We start from the raw sequence: 20,391 nt of genomic DNA on the forward strand, positions 1-20,391 counted from the left end.
TATCCCTTGAAACAAACAACAGATGTTGTCTTAAATAATGAACACTCCAAGCCTCCGTTATTAAATGAATAAATCAATCCAAAATAAAAATTGTCATTATTCACCCACATGCTGTTTCAAACTATTTTGCTAGACAATTTTTTTTATTAAACTTAAAGATAACTTTAAAATCCATATATAAAACAAATACACTATAGACTATCAAATATAGAACACCAAATAAAAATATATTAGGCTACATTCAAAACATTGATACTTCACAGCTTGACAGGCTGTAAAGCTCCCCAAAAAGATTAATAATATTATTCACATTTATATTTATATTATAAATAGTATTGTGATGCTTTAAAGTTAAATAATACATAACTTACCTTTTAAATAATTGTAATAGTATAATACATTTTGGATGAATTAACCCTCTAAGAATCATAATAATGTGAGATGACAAAGATCAGCTGCCTTGACAGAGTGTGGGAAGTTAATATCTCCTAAAAATCAGAGGGTGTGTGCTTTGAAATTTGTGTTTTGAGAGAAATGAGCCATAATTACAAGTCTGATCAAAAGTTCCCTAAATGGAATTTGTGCATGATTTGAATGGTCTTAATAACACATTCAAGAAAATCAAAGAGGAAGTTCATCTGATCAAAGGGGACTCTAGTGATGTCACAGCAAGCTGCTGCAGGCTTCAAAGACCTGCTTTGGCCCAACTTGGAATATAAAGCCCCAGTGAGATAGCCTGATTGAGTATGAATTAAATTTGTCTGGCATGTAACACACAGGGACCAGATGATGCTACAACTCCACTGACCCCTTTCACACCGGACTGAAGGGTGTGTGTGGGCGGACAGAGGTGACATTCCTCTGGGAGGTAAAAATACCACTCAAGCCAAGTAGCTGCAGGTGATATTTCATCCTACTATCAAACACCTTGTCAAAACGGCTGTGAGCAGGATTAAGGAGTACTGGGACAAGCCAACTATGAAGCTACTACACTTGTGTTTAATGCACAACACCTGTGGTTTTAAACAGAAAGTCATCCATTATCAGTTAACCATTGATTAGGTTCAGCAGTCAATATAGAAATGACTGACCCTCAATTTTCCAGCAGATTTAAAGAAAATGCTTGTGGTTAGAAAGCATGATGACAAAGGAAATTATTTTAAATTTTGTAAATTTGTGCATTCAATCTTATGCGAATATATACAGTGGGAAAAATACGGCTCTATTAAGGTCTTGCAATCAGTGGTTTTGACAATAATTGGTTTTAACTACATAAAAATCAACTACACTAAAACAAAATATGGCCAAATTTAATTCTGTAATTTTTTTTTTTTTTTTTTTTTTTTTATAAAATACTGACAAAACTCATATTGTGCATCTTCAAATACATGTTTTCATTTACACAACAAGTCAGTAACAGTGATTTATTCTCACAGTTCGAGTTTTGATTTACTAAACAGATGGACTCATTAGAATCAGTCATTCACGAATCACACTATTTTGGTTCCACTGCATGTTTTTGGTTTGCTATGAACAATCCACTTGAAAAATCAAATAATCAGTCAAGAAATCAGTCAGAGAGCGAGAGAGAGAGAGAGCGTATTTGGTCTCCATGCTTCAATTTACACCCAGAAAAGGCCTTATCATTTCTCACTGTACTTTATGTGTTTCACATACACTGATGGATATTTTATTTTTAAGAGCGGACGCTTGTGGTTCAAGTGGAAGCCATGACTGCATATGTACTGAAAGCCTCTTTTGTTAGACCTCATGCCTAAAGCCTCAGCATCATGATTGAAGGTTCCTGACATCCCGGCTCAATACTGTACATTTAGCTCACAGCACTGCACTGCAGTTGGGGTTATTTCTGGCCACACATCAGTAAACAAGTTCGAAAAGAGTGGCTTTACTAACATTTCTGTGGTGAAGGTGTTCTGGGAACAGCCGACATTGCTCGGTGGTTCAGACCCCCGCATCAGCATAAACTCCAAGGGCGAGATTCAGGTGATCTACAAACAGGTCATTGTTTTAGCAGCCCCATGGAAACCATCCTTACATATTTCATATAACATCTAACTACATACAGCCAAACTAATTTCCATAGTTTACAAACAAAGCCTTAAAAGGTAACAAAATATAAAATAAAAAAAGAATGGCAAATATTAGGCCAAAGTGTGTGACGATAAAAATCTTTGTCATTATTTTATCATCGTTATTAAACAATAACGTTTTGTTGTTTTATTAACATTAAAGGAATGGTTCAGCCAAAAATGACAATTCTGTCATCATTTGCTCACTCTCAAGTTGTCTTAAACCTGAATGAGTTTCTTTCTTCTGTTGAGCACAAGTTATTTTGAAGAATTCAAAGACCAGCAACTGTTAGTTTATATGTACAGTAGTTTATAAGTGTGTTTTTGACATAAGTGCAATCAGACATGAAAAGTAACTTAGTCCAGTAATCAGGCACTGTTTGACAGGCTTTTTAGTGCATGCGTTACAGGTGTACGCACTCAGAAAAAGCACATGTCAGAACAGCACACAAATAAAATGTTTAAATGCATGCAAATAATGTACTTTTGGGACTGCAAATAAGTGCAGTGTCCCGTAAGTGTATCTCTACCACTGAGTTAACATTTGAAGTGAATGTGTCACGTTGTACACTATACTGAGACAGTAATTGAAAGAACGCATACTGTACCATGATACTATGATATCATATCACACACCCCTAATGTTGATAATATACAGTGATTACAGTCACCTGGTTGTTATTGCAAAACAAAACCCAAATTAACAATTCTTATTATAATCAATGTTGAAAAAGGTTTTGCTTGAAGTTTTTGTGGAAACAATCATATTGTTTTTAGGATTCTTTGATCAAAAGAAAGTTATTTTACAGAAATAGAATCTTTACTGCCATTTTTAATCAATTACACCTTTATTGAATAAAACAATTTATTTTGGAAAAAAAAAGATATACTGACCCAAACTTTTGAAGGGTGCTGTATATGAACATTCCTGCAGCCAATTATTTCGCTTGTGTTTGTGAGATGGGATAAGGTGCCCACTTTGTCTGCTTGAAATGCTTGGCCTCTGATTGGCTTATTCTAGCTCTATTCTCCATTTTAAATCCTTGGGTTTAGCCTCCCCTTGTCACCCACTGACAAAGGAACAAGGAGTCAGCTGGTCAGAATCTGCAGGATTATCTTTACACTGGCTGGGTCAGAACTCTGGAGAATCTTGAGGCCCTAGAAACATTTCCACTGAATGTGAGAAGAAACTAAAGGAGAATCTACTGAATCTACTGTATGCTTTCAAAGGGGTCCGAGACCACAATGAGAATGCAACTCAAAGCCTGATACAAACTGTCCGAACTATTATTAATTGAGAATCATGCAAATTAGACATCAGAAGAATCAACAACAACAACAACAACAGTAAGAGAAAGATTCCATTTCAATTGTGGCAAAAAGACAGATGTCTTGTTTCACTGAGCTTTAAAAGCTGTCAGCTTTAATAGCTTTAAATTCTGATTTACTGTAAAAGAGTAGAGGATTTTAAAGTATGATAAAATAGTCAAATTTTGTACACATACGGAGTTATTGATAAAAACATAATTTTAAACATATATACATATATATATATATATATATATATATATATATATATATATATATATATATATATATATATATATATATATATATATATATATATCAGCTTAAATGAATTTAATTGGGACAAACCAAACTATAGAATAGCAAAATTCCTGGCTAGTTGGCACATGGCAGCCTTGCCTCTGATGAACCTTTGACAACCAATAAACAAAATACAATAAAATAAAACTTCAAAAACTTATTATGACTGACAGAATAAACATACTTTAAGACCATTTACTCTTTCCTGTATGAGCCATGGACACATAAAAAGCATGTCACATCAACAAATACATCCATTCTCAGATACCACAGACAGATCCTAAGCAGTATAAAGTGAAGACAATGGATATGTGTTGGAAAGTGTTTTGATCATTAAAGAAAATTTGTAAAAAGCTGCAAGGCTGGAGATAAACCCAGTTTCATAATTTGTCTAAATTGAACTAACTGAGATTTGGGGTGTTTTTACATTGATTTTGAATGGCCAGAGCCTCATTTAAGGGTTTAGGTGGTAAATGCACCGACACCACCATGTGGGTAACAACTCCATTGTCAAGGATGGCTGTTAGCGGAAGGAATTCCCCCAGACTGCACCACACCTGTTTGATCTGATGCAATGAAAAAGCCTGATAAAACTTGCAGTCTAAAATTGAACGACTCCTTCAGCCTTCCTTCCGAAACAGTCCAGAATAAACAATCACTTAATAATGAAGCTAGAAACAATAACAAAAGCACAAAACCAGTCCTTTGAGTAAAACATACAGACAGCTAGGAGGAGACTTACAAGGTTAATAGTGGCATATTTATTGTACATTGATCCAGGAATCTCTAGGTAACAGGAAAAAGGTTGAACATGCAAACCAGAAGCTACTGAAAAACTTCTGACCTTCCATTTAAAGAAGTACTTTCAAAGAAAAAGCCAAACCTCCAGCTGAACATCTGTGTGCCAGGGGAGTTATCTCAATATCAAGGAAAGCCAGGGGCCTTACCTGGCCATTCACTGCAAACAGATGTGAAGCAGTTAATTTGCTTCCAAATCATGAGAAAAGGCTACCAACAGATTTCATGAAAACTCTCATTGAGGCCCGGTTACAGATAACTTAGCCCTTAGTTCTTACTTTCAGGGGATTGATCTAGCAATGTAAAAATGCCACTGAACAGTTCATAGTGGCATGATCAATCAGTATCATGAAGATTCATAATCTGATCACAATACACTTTAATTAATCTTCAATGATTCCAACGCAGAGGCATGTTTTCTAGTCATAAAGATTATAAAGGCTTATTTGGAATAATGTTCACCTATGAATCATTTAATCGGGAATATGCATTAGGAAAGCCATTCAGGTAAACTTGGATTTTGACTAAAGTCACATTTCTGGGCACTGTTCTTTCCCTCTCCAAATTAAATAATGAGTAAATATGGCAAATCTCATTTGGTATCATCACGTATAAAAAAAACAACAACATAACAATGGCTAGTTATTAAGACCGCACCCCGTTACGTAAGAACGTAACGTAACTCTTCTGTTAAGTCTCCACACTGCAGGTTTTCCCCACCAAAGAACAAAGTGCATTAAGCTTGTGCCTACAGGCAGGTCTTGCACCCGTGCCAAGGAATTTGACTCAGCGAGTCTCTCCTCTGTGCCAGATCTTAATAGTAGTGTGCTCCTGGCACCACCCTTTGTGCCCACGTAACAGAGGCCTAAAGGTAAGGATTTTCCAGTGGCTAGAAATCTGCTCTACAGCAGCAGGGCTTCTGGTTAGTCATCAAACTCCACTGGACGGGCTGTTTAATTATCTGGTTTAAATGATAATTGCTTTTGCTGGCTATCAGTTGTATGTAGATATGTATCTGATATATACAGATCAAATTTACAGCTTCCGTGTTTCTAGTGACCATCGAAAACAAAAGAGTAGTCCATGTTTTATACAAAAAAGCTGATAGAACAAAACCGATAAACTCTTTTACATTAAAAGTCTTATGAAATATTATCAGCCTTTATGGTAAGGAGACTCTAGAGACAGTCACTGAAAAGCTGAAATTTTAGAGTGTTTTTTAATTTTTATGTGTGGGTGGAAGACAAAATTGCCCCAGGCCAGTTGAGTCTGAATAACCACACAAATTTGTTTAGTACATGCAAGATACAGGTATTGTTCTTTAAGTTGTCTATGCCCACAAGACATAGATCATCAGTCTACTATTAGCAATGAGTCAGAGTTTTCTACTAATTTCGAACACTTTAACAAATGATCAATTCATGCAAAAGTAATAAACTTGCATGGTTTACGATTCTAATAAAATGACAGTATAACACTATAGTGCAGAAAATAGTGGAATAGGTTTGAGTGTAAGCATTTAATGGTCATGATAGATGTCAAACTGATACATTGTGGTGATTTAAATCTGGCAAAGTACTTAAACACACAGGATTCACATTCCTCATATCAGACAATAGCTCAGGTTTCTTTCCCACTGTTCATGCAAGCATTCATCACACATGAGTAAGTCAAAAACACTGTAAACCTTGATCATACAGGAGCCCAAAGCGGTTGTAATGGATATAAGAAGGGATAGATATATCAGAACACTTTGAATACAGAGAGCAAAAGCACGCTATCAGCTACTCCCTTGCCACTGGTTAAAAGCACACAATTGAAAGCCTGTTGTATCTGCACCAATCATAATGTGCCTTACAAAACACAGTGGTCTGTAATAACAGGTTTCAGAGTGAGATTGTACTTTTTTTCCATTAAAGGACTTTGGCATGAAATATGTGGCCTGGAACCATCAGTGGCAAAGTTCCTATATGGAAAACCCAGCAGCAAAGCACTGAAACGTATGGTTATGAAAATATAAATGTGCAGTGTGGGATGTGGTTTTGTTACCATCAAGAGCAGGTGGAACCCTAGTAGTTTCCTCATTTCCAGTTTGAACATGTTTGCTCTTATAGATTGGCACCACGCATACTTGGTACTGATCTGAGTGTGTGGCTACAAATGTAAGGACCGCTTGACCCAACTGCCTCACACTTGCATTTGCAACTGACATTATATGTCTACATCTTCATCTAGCTTCTTTTGGATTGAAACACTTTATAAAAGCAGTATATATGACGCTGATGGGGAATAACTAGTATAATTGGGAGAAAACATTAAAAAAGTGAAAATCCAAAAGAAACACAAACATACAGTTGGGTCACTAGTGAAACCCTTAGTTTTACTGGAAATATTTGCCTGAAAATATGAATTTTAAAAAGATTTTAATGTACATGTACAGATCCCAGTAGAACACTACAGAGCCCAAATATTTCTTACTTATTTTAAGTTTCACTTACTTATATTTATAATTTTAGCAAGTGTTAATTTGTAAAATAAATTTAAATTAAGGTAGGTAGGTAGGTAAGTAGGTAGGTAGGTAAACAAAGCGGAATATGAGGGGGAAATTATTAGATTGTCTCTATGTTTATCTATAGTACAGGAAAGACTCACAGGAAAGCCTGAGTAAACTTTGTTATTGGGAAGGGGCTTTTGCCTCTCATAGATAATTCTGAATTTAATATCCTGGGCAGGATAATGAATCAGCAACCTGTTAATAGAGATTGACCCTAAAATCAATGCAATGTCACTTTTGGCTGTGCAGATATCTTCTCTACTGGAAGAGTGCAGGTTTCCTCTCTTATCATACAGCACTCACTGAAAGGAACCAGGGACTGTAAAGTCCTTCACATGGGACTTGTGTTAACTGCCAATCTGCCAAAAGAAAAACAAACACAACCAAGAGTTTGGTCAAGTGAGATCTAATCTTTCTTTAGCCACACCCTCACCCATAAGCCAACACAAGAATAACCTCACACCTCGACTCTCTCCTCTGAATGACAAAGAGAAGCACTGCTTACGATGGCCAAGAGCCAGAAGTGCCTGGCCCCTGTCGAGGAGCTGTTGACATGCTAATGTACATCAGCCTCCTGGATGGCTCAACTAGTTTTATCTGTGGCATCTTCAGTTGAACCCAGCAGGTAGAGTCGGGTAGAGAAGGTGGTAGTGGCCCGAATGCTCAAATGGGCTGACCGCAACACAGTGAACCGTGACAGAACCTGGCAACCACTTCAAAAGAAATATGACCAACAGTGCACTCAATCAATATATCCAAGGGACACTAGGTCAATGGCTCTTGTTAAAAAGTCACTTAGATGTACCTCTACACTTTTGTTTTGGTTAAACACTGCAAAGCAAGTTTTTGTGGCCTTTTATATTCACCGAACACCAGATATAACAAAGATGTGATTTACCTTTTTGCCCTTCCTTGTAAATTGATCAAAGGAGTGCTTACAAAAAATCAAATGCTTTACCGTCTTGTGGCAATGGGGGGCGTGGGGAGAGCGTCAGTGATGCGCCGTGAGTGAGTGGGTTAAGCGCAAATAACGAACACCTGTCTCTTGTTGCAGTAATTGGCGCGGAGAGAGTATAAAACACCAGGAGAAACGGGAGCGAGGGAGAGAGAGAAGGACTGCTGGCTGCTACCCTCCTCATCCTGAGTTTATGTTGATTTTTGTATATTTGTGCCTGTTTTGCACACTTTTTGTTTTTGAATTAAATAAAGCAGTCAGTTGTAGTCTTCCTTCCTACACAACGAACATTGTTACATGTCTATCTTCTCATTTTTTATTCCTTTCGCTTTGAATATACTTTGACCTGGGGACACTGAAATTCTTTTTTCTTTCTCGGCATGATCTCAGTGGTGTAATAACAGCCCTTGCATCCTATGGCGGTTTGCAGGAGGCTTGGAAAAAGTAGCGCCTTTCTTTCTGGGGCAAGCCGAGGCTTGTCATAGATTAATGGAAGAACAGGTATCTGCTGAGAACTCCATTCACAAGCTGTTTTCACAAGATCGAGTGAGACACAATCTCACCTTGCCATAAATAAATTTAAAAAAACACCTACGATGACATGTATGGAAATGTTGATATCATGCATGGAGATGCTATTCTAATGATTCTGATGAAAAAAAGTGTGACATTAAAAGGGATTGTTGATTGTACTTACTCCATATATAAATGAATGTAACAAAAAGGAAAAATTGCGGTTATACCAATATTACAATTCTAGATGCAGTAAGTAGATCATTAATGTTATCGCTAACAGCTGGGGGAAAAAAGGATAGAGATCTGCCAAAAAATACAATTAAATTAAACTACATTTTTTTCACAAGTTTTGAATGATTTGAGTTAAAAAAAAATTGCTAGACAGCAAACCTTAAAAAATAAGGTAGCGCATATGGTAACGCAGAGGGGGCCAATATATTGCACAGCCTAAACAACCCCCAAATAAACAAAACTCCATAAATGGTTATGTTGTACAGAACACATCTTTTTCTAGTTTTAGCCAAAACATACAGATATTTAAGTACAGCAAATTATGCATAACAATACATGAATCATGCTCTGGGTAATAAAAGAGACAGGTTGATCCCATTTAATACTAAAAACAACTACAACGTTTTTCATGGGTCGGAGACACTATTTAGCACTTCATCATAGAAACAAAAACTTCTTTACACTAGACATTATGTAATGTGCATTTGGCTTTTAATGTTTACATATATATATATATATATATATATATATATATATATACACTTGCAGAACACTTATGCTTTACAATTTATCAATATGCATATTCTCTGGGAATAGAACCCTTCTTTTGGTGCTATGCTCTACCACTTCAGCTACAGAAACGTTTTTGATAGTGACAGCTTACCAACCACCAAGTCATCTACAAGGCATCCTTGCACTGAAATGGCAACAATACATCAAGCTGTTCTTGTGAGGCAACTGTCTGGACTGTTCTCCAAAAGCAATGTTTGACATAATTGATCAAGCTAAAACCTTACTTTTGTATTTATGGATCTGGGTGCTCAGAATAAAAGGGCGCATCTTATGAAGCATCCATCCACATAATAAGTATGAGCACTCATGTCCGCACTTGCAGGGGTTACAATACCAGCTGAGCTGCAGCTGTGTTTGGAGTCTGCCTGCCGCTCTATCACAGACAGCTGGCAAATAAAAGATGAAAATTCCCACAGTGATGTACCGCAGGTAACCTGCAGGTGAAGCGGAACGGAGGGACGAAGTGATGTGTGTACAATCACAAATATTGGTGGGAACAACCCTCTGCAAATTGTTTTCAAAAGGCCGACATTTTGTGTGTACTTTTTAAAATGAAGCATGTATTTATAATAAAGTAATAATAATAATAATCTTATCACATTGACCTCAATCCAAACCACAGTCACAGAAATAACAAATAACAGCAGCACATGCTGTTCTCCATGTGTGCTAATAGGTTTACATGCAGCCACATCAATAAATAAGCCACACTATTTATAACTAATGCCAAAATCAGACCCAAGCCAAACTAAAATGCTGAAAATTAACTTGCAATGATATTAAGGTGCAGACAGATTTTTTCATATTGTGCCAGTGTACATCGGAGAGTAACAGACCACAGAAAAAAAATAAATTAATTAAGCAGACTTTGTCCTGTCCATCGGTTGTTGAATTAATTTTGAGATGTCAGCATAATTTTCATGCTGACTTTAAATCTCAAAAAGTAAAAAATTGGAATTAGTGACCACATTGTTATGGGTACGATTCCCCAAACACATGCACTGTTAAAATACACAAATTGAATGTAAGTCAAATGACTTTGCTAAATGCTGAAATTTAAATATGCGAGGTGTCAGATAAAACTACATTCTTAAAAATACATTTATTTATTGGTATCAATGGTTCTATGAAGATCTTTTAACATTCACGAAACCTGAAGTGACGAAGTGAAGTGTGGCCAAGTATGGTGTCCCATACTCTAAATTTCTGCATTGCATTTCACCCATCCAAGTGCACACACAGCAGTCAGTAGTGAATAAAAAACACACATACACACCCACCGTGAAACACACACCCATTAGCAGTAGTATGCAAAAATGGGCAGTCAATTTTGCTGACACCCAGGGAGCAGTTGGGGGTTTTGTGCCTTGCTCAAGGGTCTCACCTCAGTCGTGGTTATTGAGAGTGTGGAAGAGAGCTCTGGTCATTCACTCCCCCCACATACAATCCCTGTCTGTACTGAGATTAGAGCTGAAACAACGAATCGATTTAATCGATTAAAATCGATTATTAAAATAGTTGTCAACTAATTTAGTCATCGATTCATTGCTAAATAACTTTAATTTATTTAAATAACTTTTATTTATTTCAAATCTGCGGTGACCAAAGTGTGGCAGTAATGAGCCACCGGAGGTTTTACTCAGCCAGTACAGCAGGAGAAGTAGCGAATAGCCAATAGCTGGCCTCGTTTTAGGTCACGTGCTTCCCGAACAGCGTCTCTGCAGCATTCAGCGTGATGTGGGAATACTTTACTTTGAGCCTTCAAAAAAGAAGAGTAACCTGTAAACTCTGCACTACTGAACTGTTTAAGGGGACGTTCACAAATATTGCGTCTTTTGCGCGCTCAAGTTCGTTATTTCCAACACCGCACCAAGTTAAAACATTTCAATTTTCAGAATGCCGCAAGCGCACCGCGGGTCATGTGACAAGAACTAACCAATCAGCTTCATCCTTTCCCGTAACAACGTTAAAAGCTCAGTCAAGATGAAAGGAACAGCTGATCATAGTTGTATATGGATTTCCATTTTGAAATAAATTTAGTAGCAGAGCTACTGCAAGCGATTTTTTTGAGCTGCAAATCCATTTATCCTCTGCTGAAATTTCCGCGTCTTCAAGGAGAGAGCATGTCATGGTTGCTTAGCAAAGGCAGACGCCTCAGGGGCGTTTCTGCCTGAGCGCTTTGGAGAGAAGGAGAAAGCGGTGCGCCTAGCATTTTCCATGCGTTTTTAGGCGCGATTTGTGCACGGCCCCTAAGACTTTCATTTGTGCAGATTCTCCAGTACAAGTATTCACTGCTCTTTTTCACACAGCAGGTTTTTTTGTGTGTGTCCAATTTTTTTTCTGGACAACCTTCTAATGGATTTTACTTTAAATTGTGAGTTCCATTCAGGTTTCATGCCATTGGCACTTTTTTCGAAGGATTGTTTACAATTTCACAGCAAAAGCTATAAAGCTGTTTCCCAGTAAATAATAAAATACAATGCACTGCAATTTTTTCTGTTTTATCCTTATTCTTCGTGAAAATATGTTCTGAAAGATTCCTTAAGCTTTGTTCGGGATGTTAAACTACTTTAGGAGCTCTAAGGACTGCCATGGTGAAAACATTATTTGAAATCTCCTTGTGAAATTAGCTAGAGTATGGGTCAGTGTTCTGATTGCAGAAGAGTTCGACAAAGGATTACTAACACAATAAAACAACTCCAGGTATATTTTTGATGAGGATATGACAGTGCAAAATGGTTAAAATCTCTTAAAAATCTATGCTGAAGGATAAAGACCATTTATTAATAATTTACTTGGGGAAAAATTGGAAAAAACTAAAATATAAGTACATAAACCGATTAATCGATTAATCGTAAAAATAATCGACAGATTAATCGATTATCAAAATAATCGTTAGTTGCAGCCCTAACTGAGATTCAATACCACTACCTTTTGGTTACAAGTCCGACTCTCTAAACATTAGGCCACGACTGCAGTAACCATTGAACTAAATAACTTAATGAACTAAATGGTTCTTCTCTGGCATTGCTCTGAAAACTCCCTTTTAGAAACTTTATTTTACAGTGTAGCATAATGTTTTTCTAAACTCCCATAAATGCCATTTCAAAATGTCTGATTCTACTTCAATAAATCGAAGTACCTAGCACTTGCTGAATGTAACACCATATTAGGTTAACATGAAGCTCACAAACAAGATATATAGAAGTGCACACTGAGACCACTAATAATCTCCCGTCCTTAAAATCCCATTGAACATGGGCCCAGTTATCCCAACACTGTGCGCTAGATTCCTCTGTGCTTACTTAGAAGACCACGTGGGTGTTAAACTGACCAGGTTGGCTGGAGTATATCTAGATATTGCATAAGATACAGTAAATGTGGGCATTTAAGGGAGGCCAAGACGGTTAAAGACACAACAGAAATTTGTTTGTAACTACAGTCTGAACCAGTAGACCCAATTTATCCACAGGAATCCAGATCTACCTTAAAATCCTCCCCTGATGAAGTCAGGGTATACTTGTGACTCTCTAACCAGAGACACATCTCAAAATAAAATAACATGGCGTAACGCTGGACACCATGGGACAAACGTCCAACACTTAAAAGGCTTTGCGGATTTAAAAACAAAGCTAATAATAACTACCTACTTTTAAAGGGAGGGTTCAGAGAAAAATGAAAAACTTAAACTTTCTTTTTAAAAACTTAAAAAGAAAAAGATGAAAAAGAAAATGACTACACTACACCCCATTGACTTTCATTGTATAGACACAAAACACTGAAACATTTTTCAAAAAAATATTCATTTTTGTTGCCTCAGAATGGAAAACATCATGCACGTTAGGACAGACATGTATATTATGTAAATTATGAACATGAACTAACCCTTTAAATAATGGCTTTGTTATTAAGTAGAACTTAAAACACATCCACTCTCAACCAACATAAACTGGATTTGCTTAGGTGAACTGAAACTTTCAGTAACTGCAGGTCTTCAGTTCTTAAAAGAGCTTCCTACATTTTTCTGCATCTCAAAAAATGGTCAAACCAGCTAAAAACAAAAGGAGCAACACTGGGCATGAACCCACTTGCAACCCTTCTTTATCATTACACAAAACTTCAACGACCTCACAAGTAGCCAGTTTAACCCCAAAATTACATGCGTCAGTAAATAGCAAAGAACCGTCTCTTAATTACCAAGCCATTGATAGTTAACAGCAGGGAGGGAGCACTTGATTATGTCAGTAAACTTAAAGGTAATGAAGTGATTTTATTGGGGTTTTGTCAGTGCTGATTGATACTTATGACCCTGGAATTCCAGTAGGAAACCAGGAATGCCGGTGGCAACTGAAGCCCTAATTGTTCAACTGAATGAAATGAACTCTTTGTCAAATCTTAGGCAGGCTTGTAATGGAAAAAACACATGTAACTGCATCCATTTAATTCAATTATATTGCAATTGACATAGTAGTCCCTAAGACATAGCAGCGAAGATCTCAAATTACCAAAGGTGATGGGTCCCTGCCACACATCAGTAAACTCAGAGAGGCTCATGTTCACTAGTGTCTGAATGATAAGGGAGGAATTATACATGGTATGCAGGATGAACGCAAGCCGATTTAAAGAATCCCAAGTCATACATGACAAGACTTTCTGTTAGCATGTGACCCAGAGGATTTTTAGAGGATTCAACATCAAAGGCTTTCCAAGGCATCACTAATTTGAGCTAACTAGTTAAACTAACTGCAAAAGGTACAGGAGGAGTAACTAAATGTACAGCCTTCTAAGAAACTCTCCCCACAAAAACAAGGTGAATTTTATATGCTTTACACGGAACAGATCAGCAATAGTAACTTTATGTTCAGTTTACTGTATAAGCTACTTCAACTTTATGCAAAATAGTTAAGTATTATAAAAAAAAAAAAAAAGCTTTTCTTTTTACTATGTGATGTAAAAGTAATTTCACATGCTATTGCAACAGATCAGTTCCAGTCACTAACTCTCCACCTACATAAGCAACAAAGTTCAAATGTATCTACCAGCAAGCTGAAAATAGTACAGCATCACAGGTACCAAGAAAGATGAGCTATAGGTATTTGTTCTTCACATTAACTTTCATATCTGCTCATTAGATTGGCCGCTTTGCCTCATTCAGACAGTGATGATTTTAACTGCAATATACTTTGTCAAACTGTCACTGTATAACCTCTTAAGTTAATACATAATGTCTAGAGAAACTAATAATTCAAAGACAGTTTTCACAAGCGTATCAGTATCAGTCTTTGCGAGTGACTTACAATAAGAAAATCAATAAGCAAGCCTATACAGAAGTTTTGTGATTTATGTAAAGCACAGGAGGGGAAAAATATTGTCTATATGCATTACTTTAATCATGACAACATGAGAAAGGAAGCAATCACAGAAGAGGCATAGTTAGATCATACCACCCATAATCAAGATGAACCGCTTGTTTTATCACATGCAACTAAGATAAACAATAAACTATATATACTATGTAACTATTACATAACACGTTTTTCAGTTAATTCAGGTAAAATAAGTTGATGTGCATGAACAGGAAATATGATGAAAAAAGAACTAACAGTATCCTATAGGATGTACACATGATCAATAACGCGAGTTTAAATGCTAAAGTCATTAGCTACTTTTCATAAGTTAATGAGCAAAGAAAGTGTTCTAAATCAAGTGAGTGTCGAAAGAAATAAAGTTGACCAAATATACAGACTTGTAGGACGCCAGTGAAAACAACGATTAATAGCTCGGTTCTGTTTAAAATTAGAACAGGACAAGAACACATGCAACACTTGAGTCGAGATTCAAACAATTTAAAGTTCACATGATGCAGGTCGCGATTTACTAAATGCTGCAAAAAGAACGGAATGCAAATCAATGGTTTATAGAGTTACCTGTTACAAAAGGGCAGGGTGGTGTGAATTAAAAGTGTATAAAATTGAGTTGCATCACTTACATTAAGCAAATGCGATGTAAGTATCAAAGGGATGATTAAAAGAGTGAGTTTATGGGAACGTATCCGCGTCCCCATTTCTGCCAACCCAGCACGACTCCAAACACGCTGCTGGGGAAATCAAAGTCCGACACTTGAAGCCACTGAGAATTAGATTTATTCGCAAAAGTTTGAAGCGTTTCTTTTACAGCAAGGCCGGCGTCGCTTCTCCGTTCCACACTTGGTGGGACTTCATTTACCAAAAAGGAAAGAAATCCGTTTGCTGTTGAGTCCTTGTGAGTTAAACGAAGTGAAACTGATGGTTGACTTATCAATATCCGTTTTGTTCTCTTGGGCAGCAGAAAGTTCAGCATGCACTGCCTTAGCAGATCACGTCAGTGCGATGATGTTGAACTGCTGACGACGGCTGCCGCTCAAATCCTAGGGAGTTGCATAAGTAGACAGCATATATTGGGTCTGCTCAGCAGACGCTGAAAGTCACTCGAAACGTATACGATGCCCAGAAGAACGACCTCCAAATATGTTGTCTAGATAGGCAGCTCACTAGGATTTGAGACAGCCTTCCTGCGCCTGGCGGTAAAAGGCGGATTGGAATTCCGGGAGCGGGATCTTACTGCTGGACTACAACTCTACTAAGAAGAAAAACTTTACATGAAAAGTACACAACATATGCTTTTTACTGTATCTTTGCCAGGTGTTTGAAAAATGCAAATAAGCTTACTGTAACTTTAACAGGTGTTTAAAAAAATCTACATAAGCTAATTTACAAATGTGTTCAATATGCCAATGCCAGTTGTATAATTTTTATAATAATAACAATAATAATAACTTCTTAGCTATTTAAAATTGTATGGTGTTATTTGACATCATATATTAAAACAACACCAATGACAAATATTCAGAAATCATCTGACTTTGAAATATTAAAGCAAAACCTGAATATGCAGCTCTACATCTGGCCTATGAATCATGAGTATTTGCTATATAAGTAAAATGACATTTCAGCTTGATTTTGAAAAGATGCAAATAATAATTATAATATAGTTTATATAAAATTATTACAATTAAATTTGTATTAATTTTTGTGACTATTACAATATTTTAGTTATTAATTTTTTTATTATTCGTTTTCTGAAAGTATGGTTGCTTTGTAAAGTCAAAATTATTCCAAAGTTATCATATCACTTTTGATTATGATGCCTGTTCATGAGCAAAATTATTGGTTGCTGTTAAGCACTGCAGTCTCCAAAGAATTGTGCTCTGGTTTCGATCACTGTGGCAGTAGCACCACCTAATGACGCAGAACTTAGGACCCTCTTAAAACTCTCTGCTGAAGATGTCAATGTTGATTACAGCTGGATATTTCTTCACATATTATTCACATTTCTCTTTACATCATAAAATGATATTGGCCTCCTTACCCTGAAATAAAGTGTAAATGTTACATATATAAAACTGTGAAGCCACCAGTGACTGTCCAAGACTGCCAGTCTTTGGTTATTAGACACTAACTCAAACAAGTGCATAAAGAAGCGTTTAGACATAATATGTTATAATGTACAGGTGCTGGTCATATAACTAGAATATCATCAAAAAGTTTATTTATTTCACTAATTCCATTAAAAAAGTGAAACTTGTATATTATATATATATTACATATTTTTGATGATTATAACTGACAACTAAGGAAAATCCCAAATTCAAGTATCTCAGAAAATTAGTTAAGGTTAGTAATTAGTAAAGGTTCAATATTGAAGACACCTGCTGCCAAACTCTAATCAGTTAATTAACTCAAAACACCTGCAAAGGCCTTTAAATGGTCTCTCAGTCTAGTTCTAGGCTACAAAATCATGGGGATGACTGCTGACTTGACAGTTGTCCAAAAGACGACCTTTGACACCTTGCACAAGGAGGGCAAGACATAAAAGGTCATTGCAAAACAGAGCTCTGTGTCTAAGCACATTAATAGAGGGGCGAAGGGAAAAAGAAAAGATATAGTAGAAAAAAAAAAAGTGTACAAGCAATAGGGATAACCGTACCCTGGAGAGGATTGTGAAACAAAACTTATTAAAAAATGTGGGGGAGATTCATAAAGAGTGGACTGCAGCGGGAGTCAGTGCTTCAAGAACCACTATGCGCAGGCGTATGCAAGACATGGGTTTCAGCTGTCGCATTCCTTGTGTCATGCCACTCTTGAACAACAGACAGCGTCAGAAGCGTCTCGCTTCTAAAAAGGACTGGACTGTTGCTAAGTGGTCCAAAGTTATGTTCTCTGATGAAAGTAAATTTTGCATTTTCTTTGGAAATCAGGGTCCCAGAGTCTGGAGGAAGACAGGAGAGGCACACAATCCACGTTGCTTGAGGTCCAGTGTAAAGTTTCCTACAGTCAGTGATGGTTTGGGGTGCTATGTCATCTGCTGGTGTTGGTCCACTGTGTTTTCTGAGGTCCAAGGTAAAAACAGCCATATACCAGAAAGATTTTGAGCAATTCATGTTTCCTGCTGCTGACCAACTTTATGGAGATGCAGATTTCATTTTCCAACAGGACTTGGCACCTGTACACAGTGCCAAAGCTACCAGTATCCCTGTTCTTAATTGGCCAACAAACATGCCTGACCTTAACTCCATAGAAAATCGATGGGGTATTGTGAAGAGGAAGATGCGACATGCGAGACCCAGCAATGCCACAGACTGATCGACTCCATGTCATGCTGCATTGCTGCAGTAATTCAGGCAAAAGAAGCCCCAACTAAGTATTGAGTGCTGTACATGCTCATACTTTTCATTTTAATACTTTTTTTAGTTGGCCAAGATTTCTAAAAATCCTTTCTTTTGTATTGGTCTTAATTTATATTCAAATTTTCTGACATCCTGAGTTTGGGATTTTCCTTAGTTGTCATAATCATCAAAATTAAAAGAAATAAACGTTTGAAATGTATCAGTCTGTGTGTAATGAATGAATATAATATACAAGTTTCACTTTTTGAATGGAGTTAATGAAATGAATCAACTTTTTGATGATATTATAATTATATGACCAGGATCTGTAGTTTTATGAACACATATATAACTAAAAAACGTATGTCAATTAGTTAATCCACTTACTCAATAAAAAAATCAGTTTCCCACAGAAAATCAACACTCCCCTGATCACTTCTGTCATCGCTTTAAGTTCAGCCATCAGAATGTTCTCCAAACAATATCAGAAGGACATCTGCACAGGATCTGTTTACATGCCCAGTCATATCCATAACAGGGACAAAATATGCCTCTGTCTTGCCATGAGTTTGTAGAGCAGCTGTTTTCAATTTAGATTTCATCTGCCCAGCTGGATTTACTCTAGCAACTCCAAAACAAAACTGTAGGGAATGATTATTGTGAAAGCAGCCAAGATGCATCACTGTATCTGTGGGAATGCAGATGCACCTTGCTTGTGACACGAAATGGATTATGTCAGATTGTTACATTTGAGGATGTAGCTGACTGTAATTAAATAACTCACGCTACATTGATTTTGGATTAAGTTTCTTTAAACCCTCACATCCAAGTTGCCAAAATGATAGCTTGAGAGGGAAAATTATGCCTGAAAGGAACACATGAATATCAGAAAATAATCTAAAAACTGAAAATGTAGATGAAAAAAATGTATATAGAATAATCTTATAACAGGCCTCTCATTAAATTTAGGAAAATCAATAACAGTTGTATTTCATTACAAGCATAGACAGTAAAAGAAATGGACACAGCGACCCCATTGAACTCAATTGAGACAAGTGAAGCCCAGTTTTAGCTATTTTTAGCACTTCTGTTTCTGACGCGCAGACTCAAACTAAGCTTGATGACGTCAGCAACCTGTCTGACAGATGTAAATCTTCTAAGTGGCTGTGCGTGCAAACTGCCTTCGTTAATCTTGCAGAGACGGCGAGCTTGAGCGGGGAGTTCTTTGGCCTGAGTGAGCAGGAGTAAGTATTCTGATTAATTATTTTGTATAGTATTTTAAAATGTAACGCCAGTACGCCATATTAAGTTAATTGCCTGCGAGCTTCTCCTCCTGTCTGTACGGTAATGCGACAGAAAGTCGAGTGGTTATGACGCAATCGTTAGCCTATTTTTACAAAAACTGTTTCTACGGGGCCATAATGTAACATAGAAGGCAATGGAGCCCTTTATACGTTGTCGTGTATCTTTAGAAATAAATAATGGACAAATGGAGTCTTTAAACGCCTCAGATGTAAAGTTATTCGCTGTCAAAGTCATAGACATGTGTATAGAAAGGCTAGATGGCTCAAGGCGGAGTCAGCTGTGTCGTCACTTGGCGGCCATCTTAGGTCAGGAGACTGCGCTGCTGCTCCCTGCTGCTGTGGACGGAAGGTGAGTGACATACGCTAACTAAAATGCTCGTAACTTGCTGAATTCTTGACGGATTTACAAACGGTTTGGTTTATTACAAACCTTATTAACGTGGCTATGATTTGTGCTGATGCCGATGTTTAAATTGTAGCTTCACGTTTTGAGAAACGCTTAACATTGCAGCGTAGCTGTGTGTTTCATGGCTGCCCTCTACTCTAAAGTGATACCACAGTCGACATTTTCAATTATTAACAGGTTTCCTGAGACCAACAACGTTTCTTGACAACCTAATCTTTTGTCTAAATGTCATTTTGTAGATGTGGTTGTATTAATTTGCTGGCTAGCAGTGAGGAGGTCGTAAGTGAGTCACCAAGCAATTGTAAATTGGTGGGAGAGGCAGGGTTAGTCTTTCGTTTCAACATAGCTTTGAGTTACACATGATTTCCAAGTGGTTTGGTTTCTTAAAAACATCTTTACATTTGGATTACTTTGTTGGTTTTTTGTTTACAGAACTTCTGATTACGCTTGTGGAAAATGAGAGGAGGAGAGGGAGGGAGCTGTATTGATTATATTGTATTGATGGAAAGAGTTTTGTGTCCAATTGTGTCTTAATGTTTTTTTGTTTTTGTTTTTTTTTTGTATATTTTGTAATTTTTTTTTGTAAGTTTTTTCTAATTGTGTGCCTTTGGACCTAAGTAAAAAAACAAAAAACAAAGACCCATCTCTTTTC

General features: G+C 36.9%; 1 protein-coding gene across 1 annotated transcript in view; it reads right to left on the reverse strand.

The window, feature by feature from the left end:
• Nucleotides 1–15,823, reverse strand: part of LOC132129312 (basement membrane-specific heparan sulfate proteoglycan core protein-like) — a 98,684-nt gene extending 82,861 nt beyond the window's left edge. The window contains 1 exon segment of the mRNA XM_059540858.1: nt 15,315–15,823. Coding sequence (XP_059396841.1) covers nt 15,315–15,389 — 75 coding nt within the window. The 5' untranslated portion in view covers nt 15,390–15,823.
• Nucleotides 15,824–20,391: the final 4,568 nt, after the last annotated feature.

This window comes from Carassius carassius, chromosome 46 (assembly GCF_963082965.1).
Source record: "Carassius carassius chromosome 46, fCarCar2.1, whole genome shotgun sequence".
NCBI classification, from domain to species: domain Eukaryota; kingdom Metazoa; phylum Chordata; class Actinopteri; order Cypriniformes; family Cyprinidae; genus Carassius; species Carassius carassius.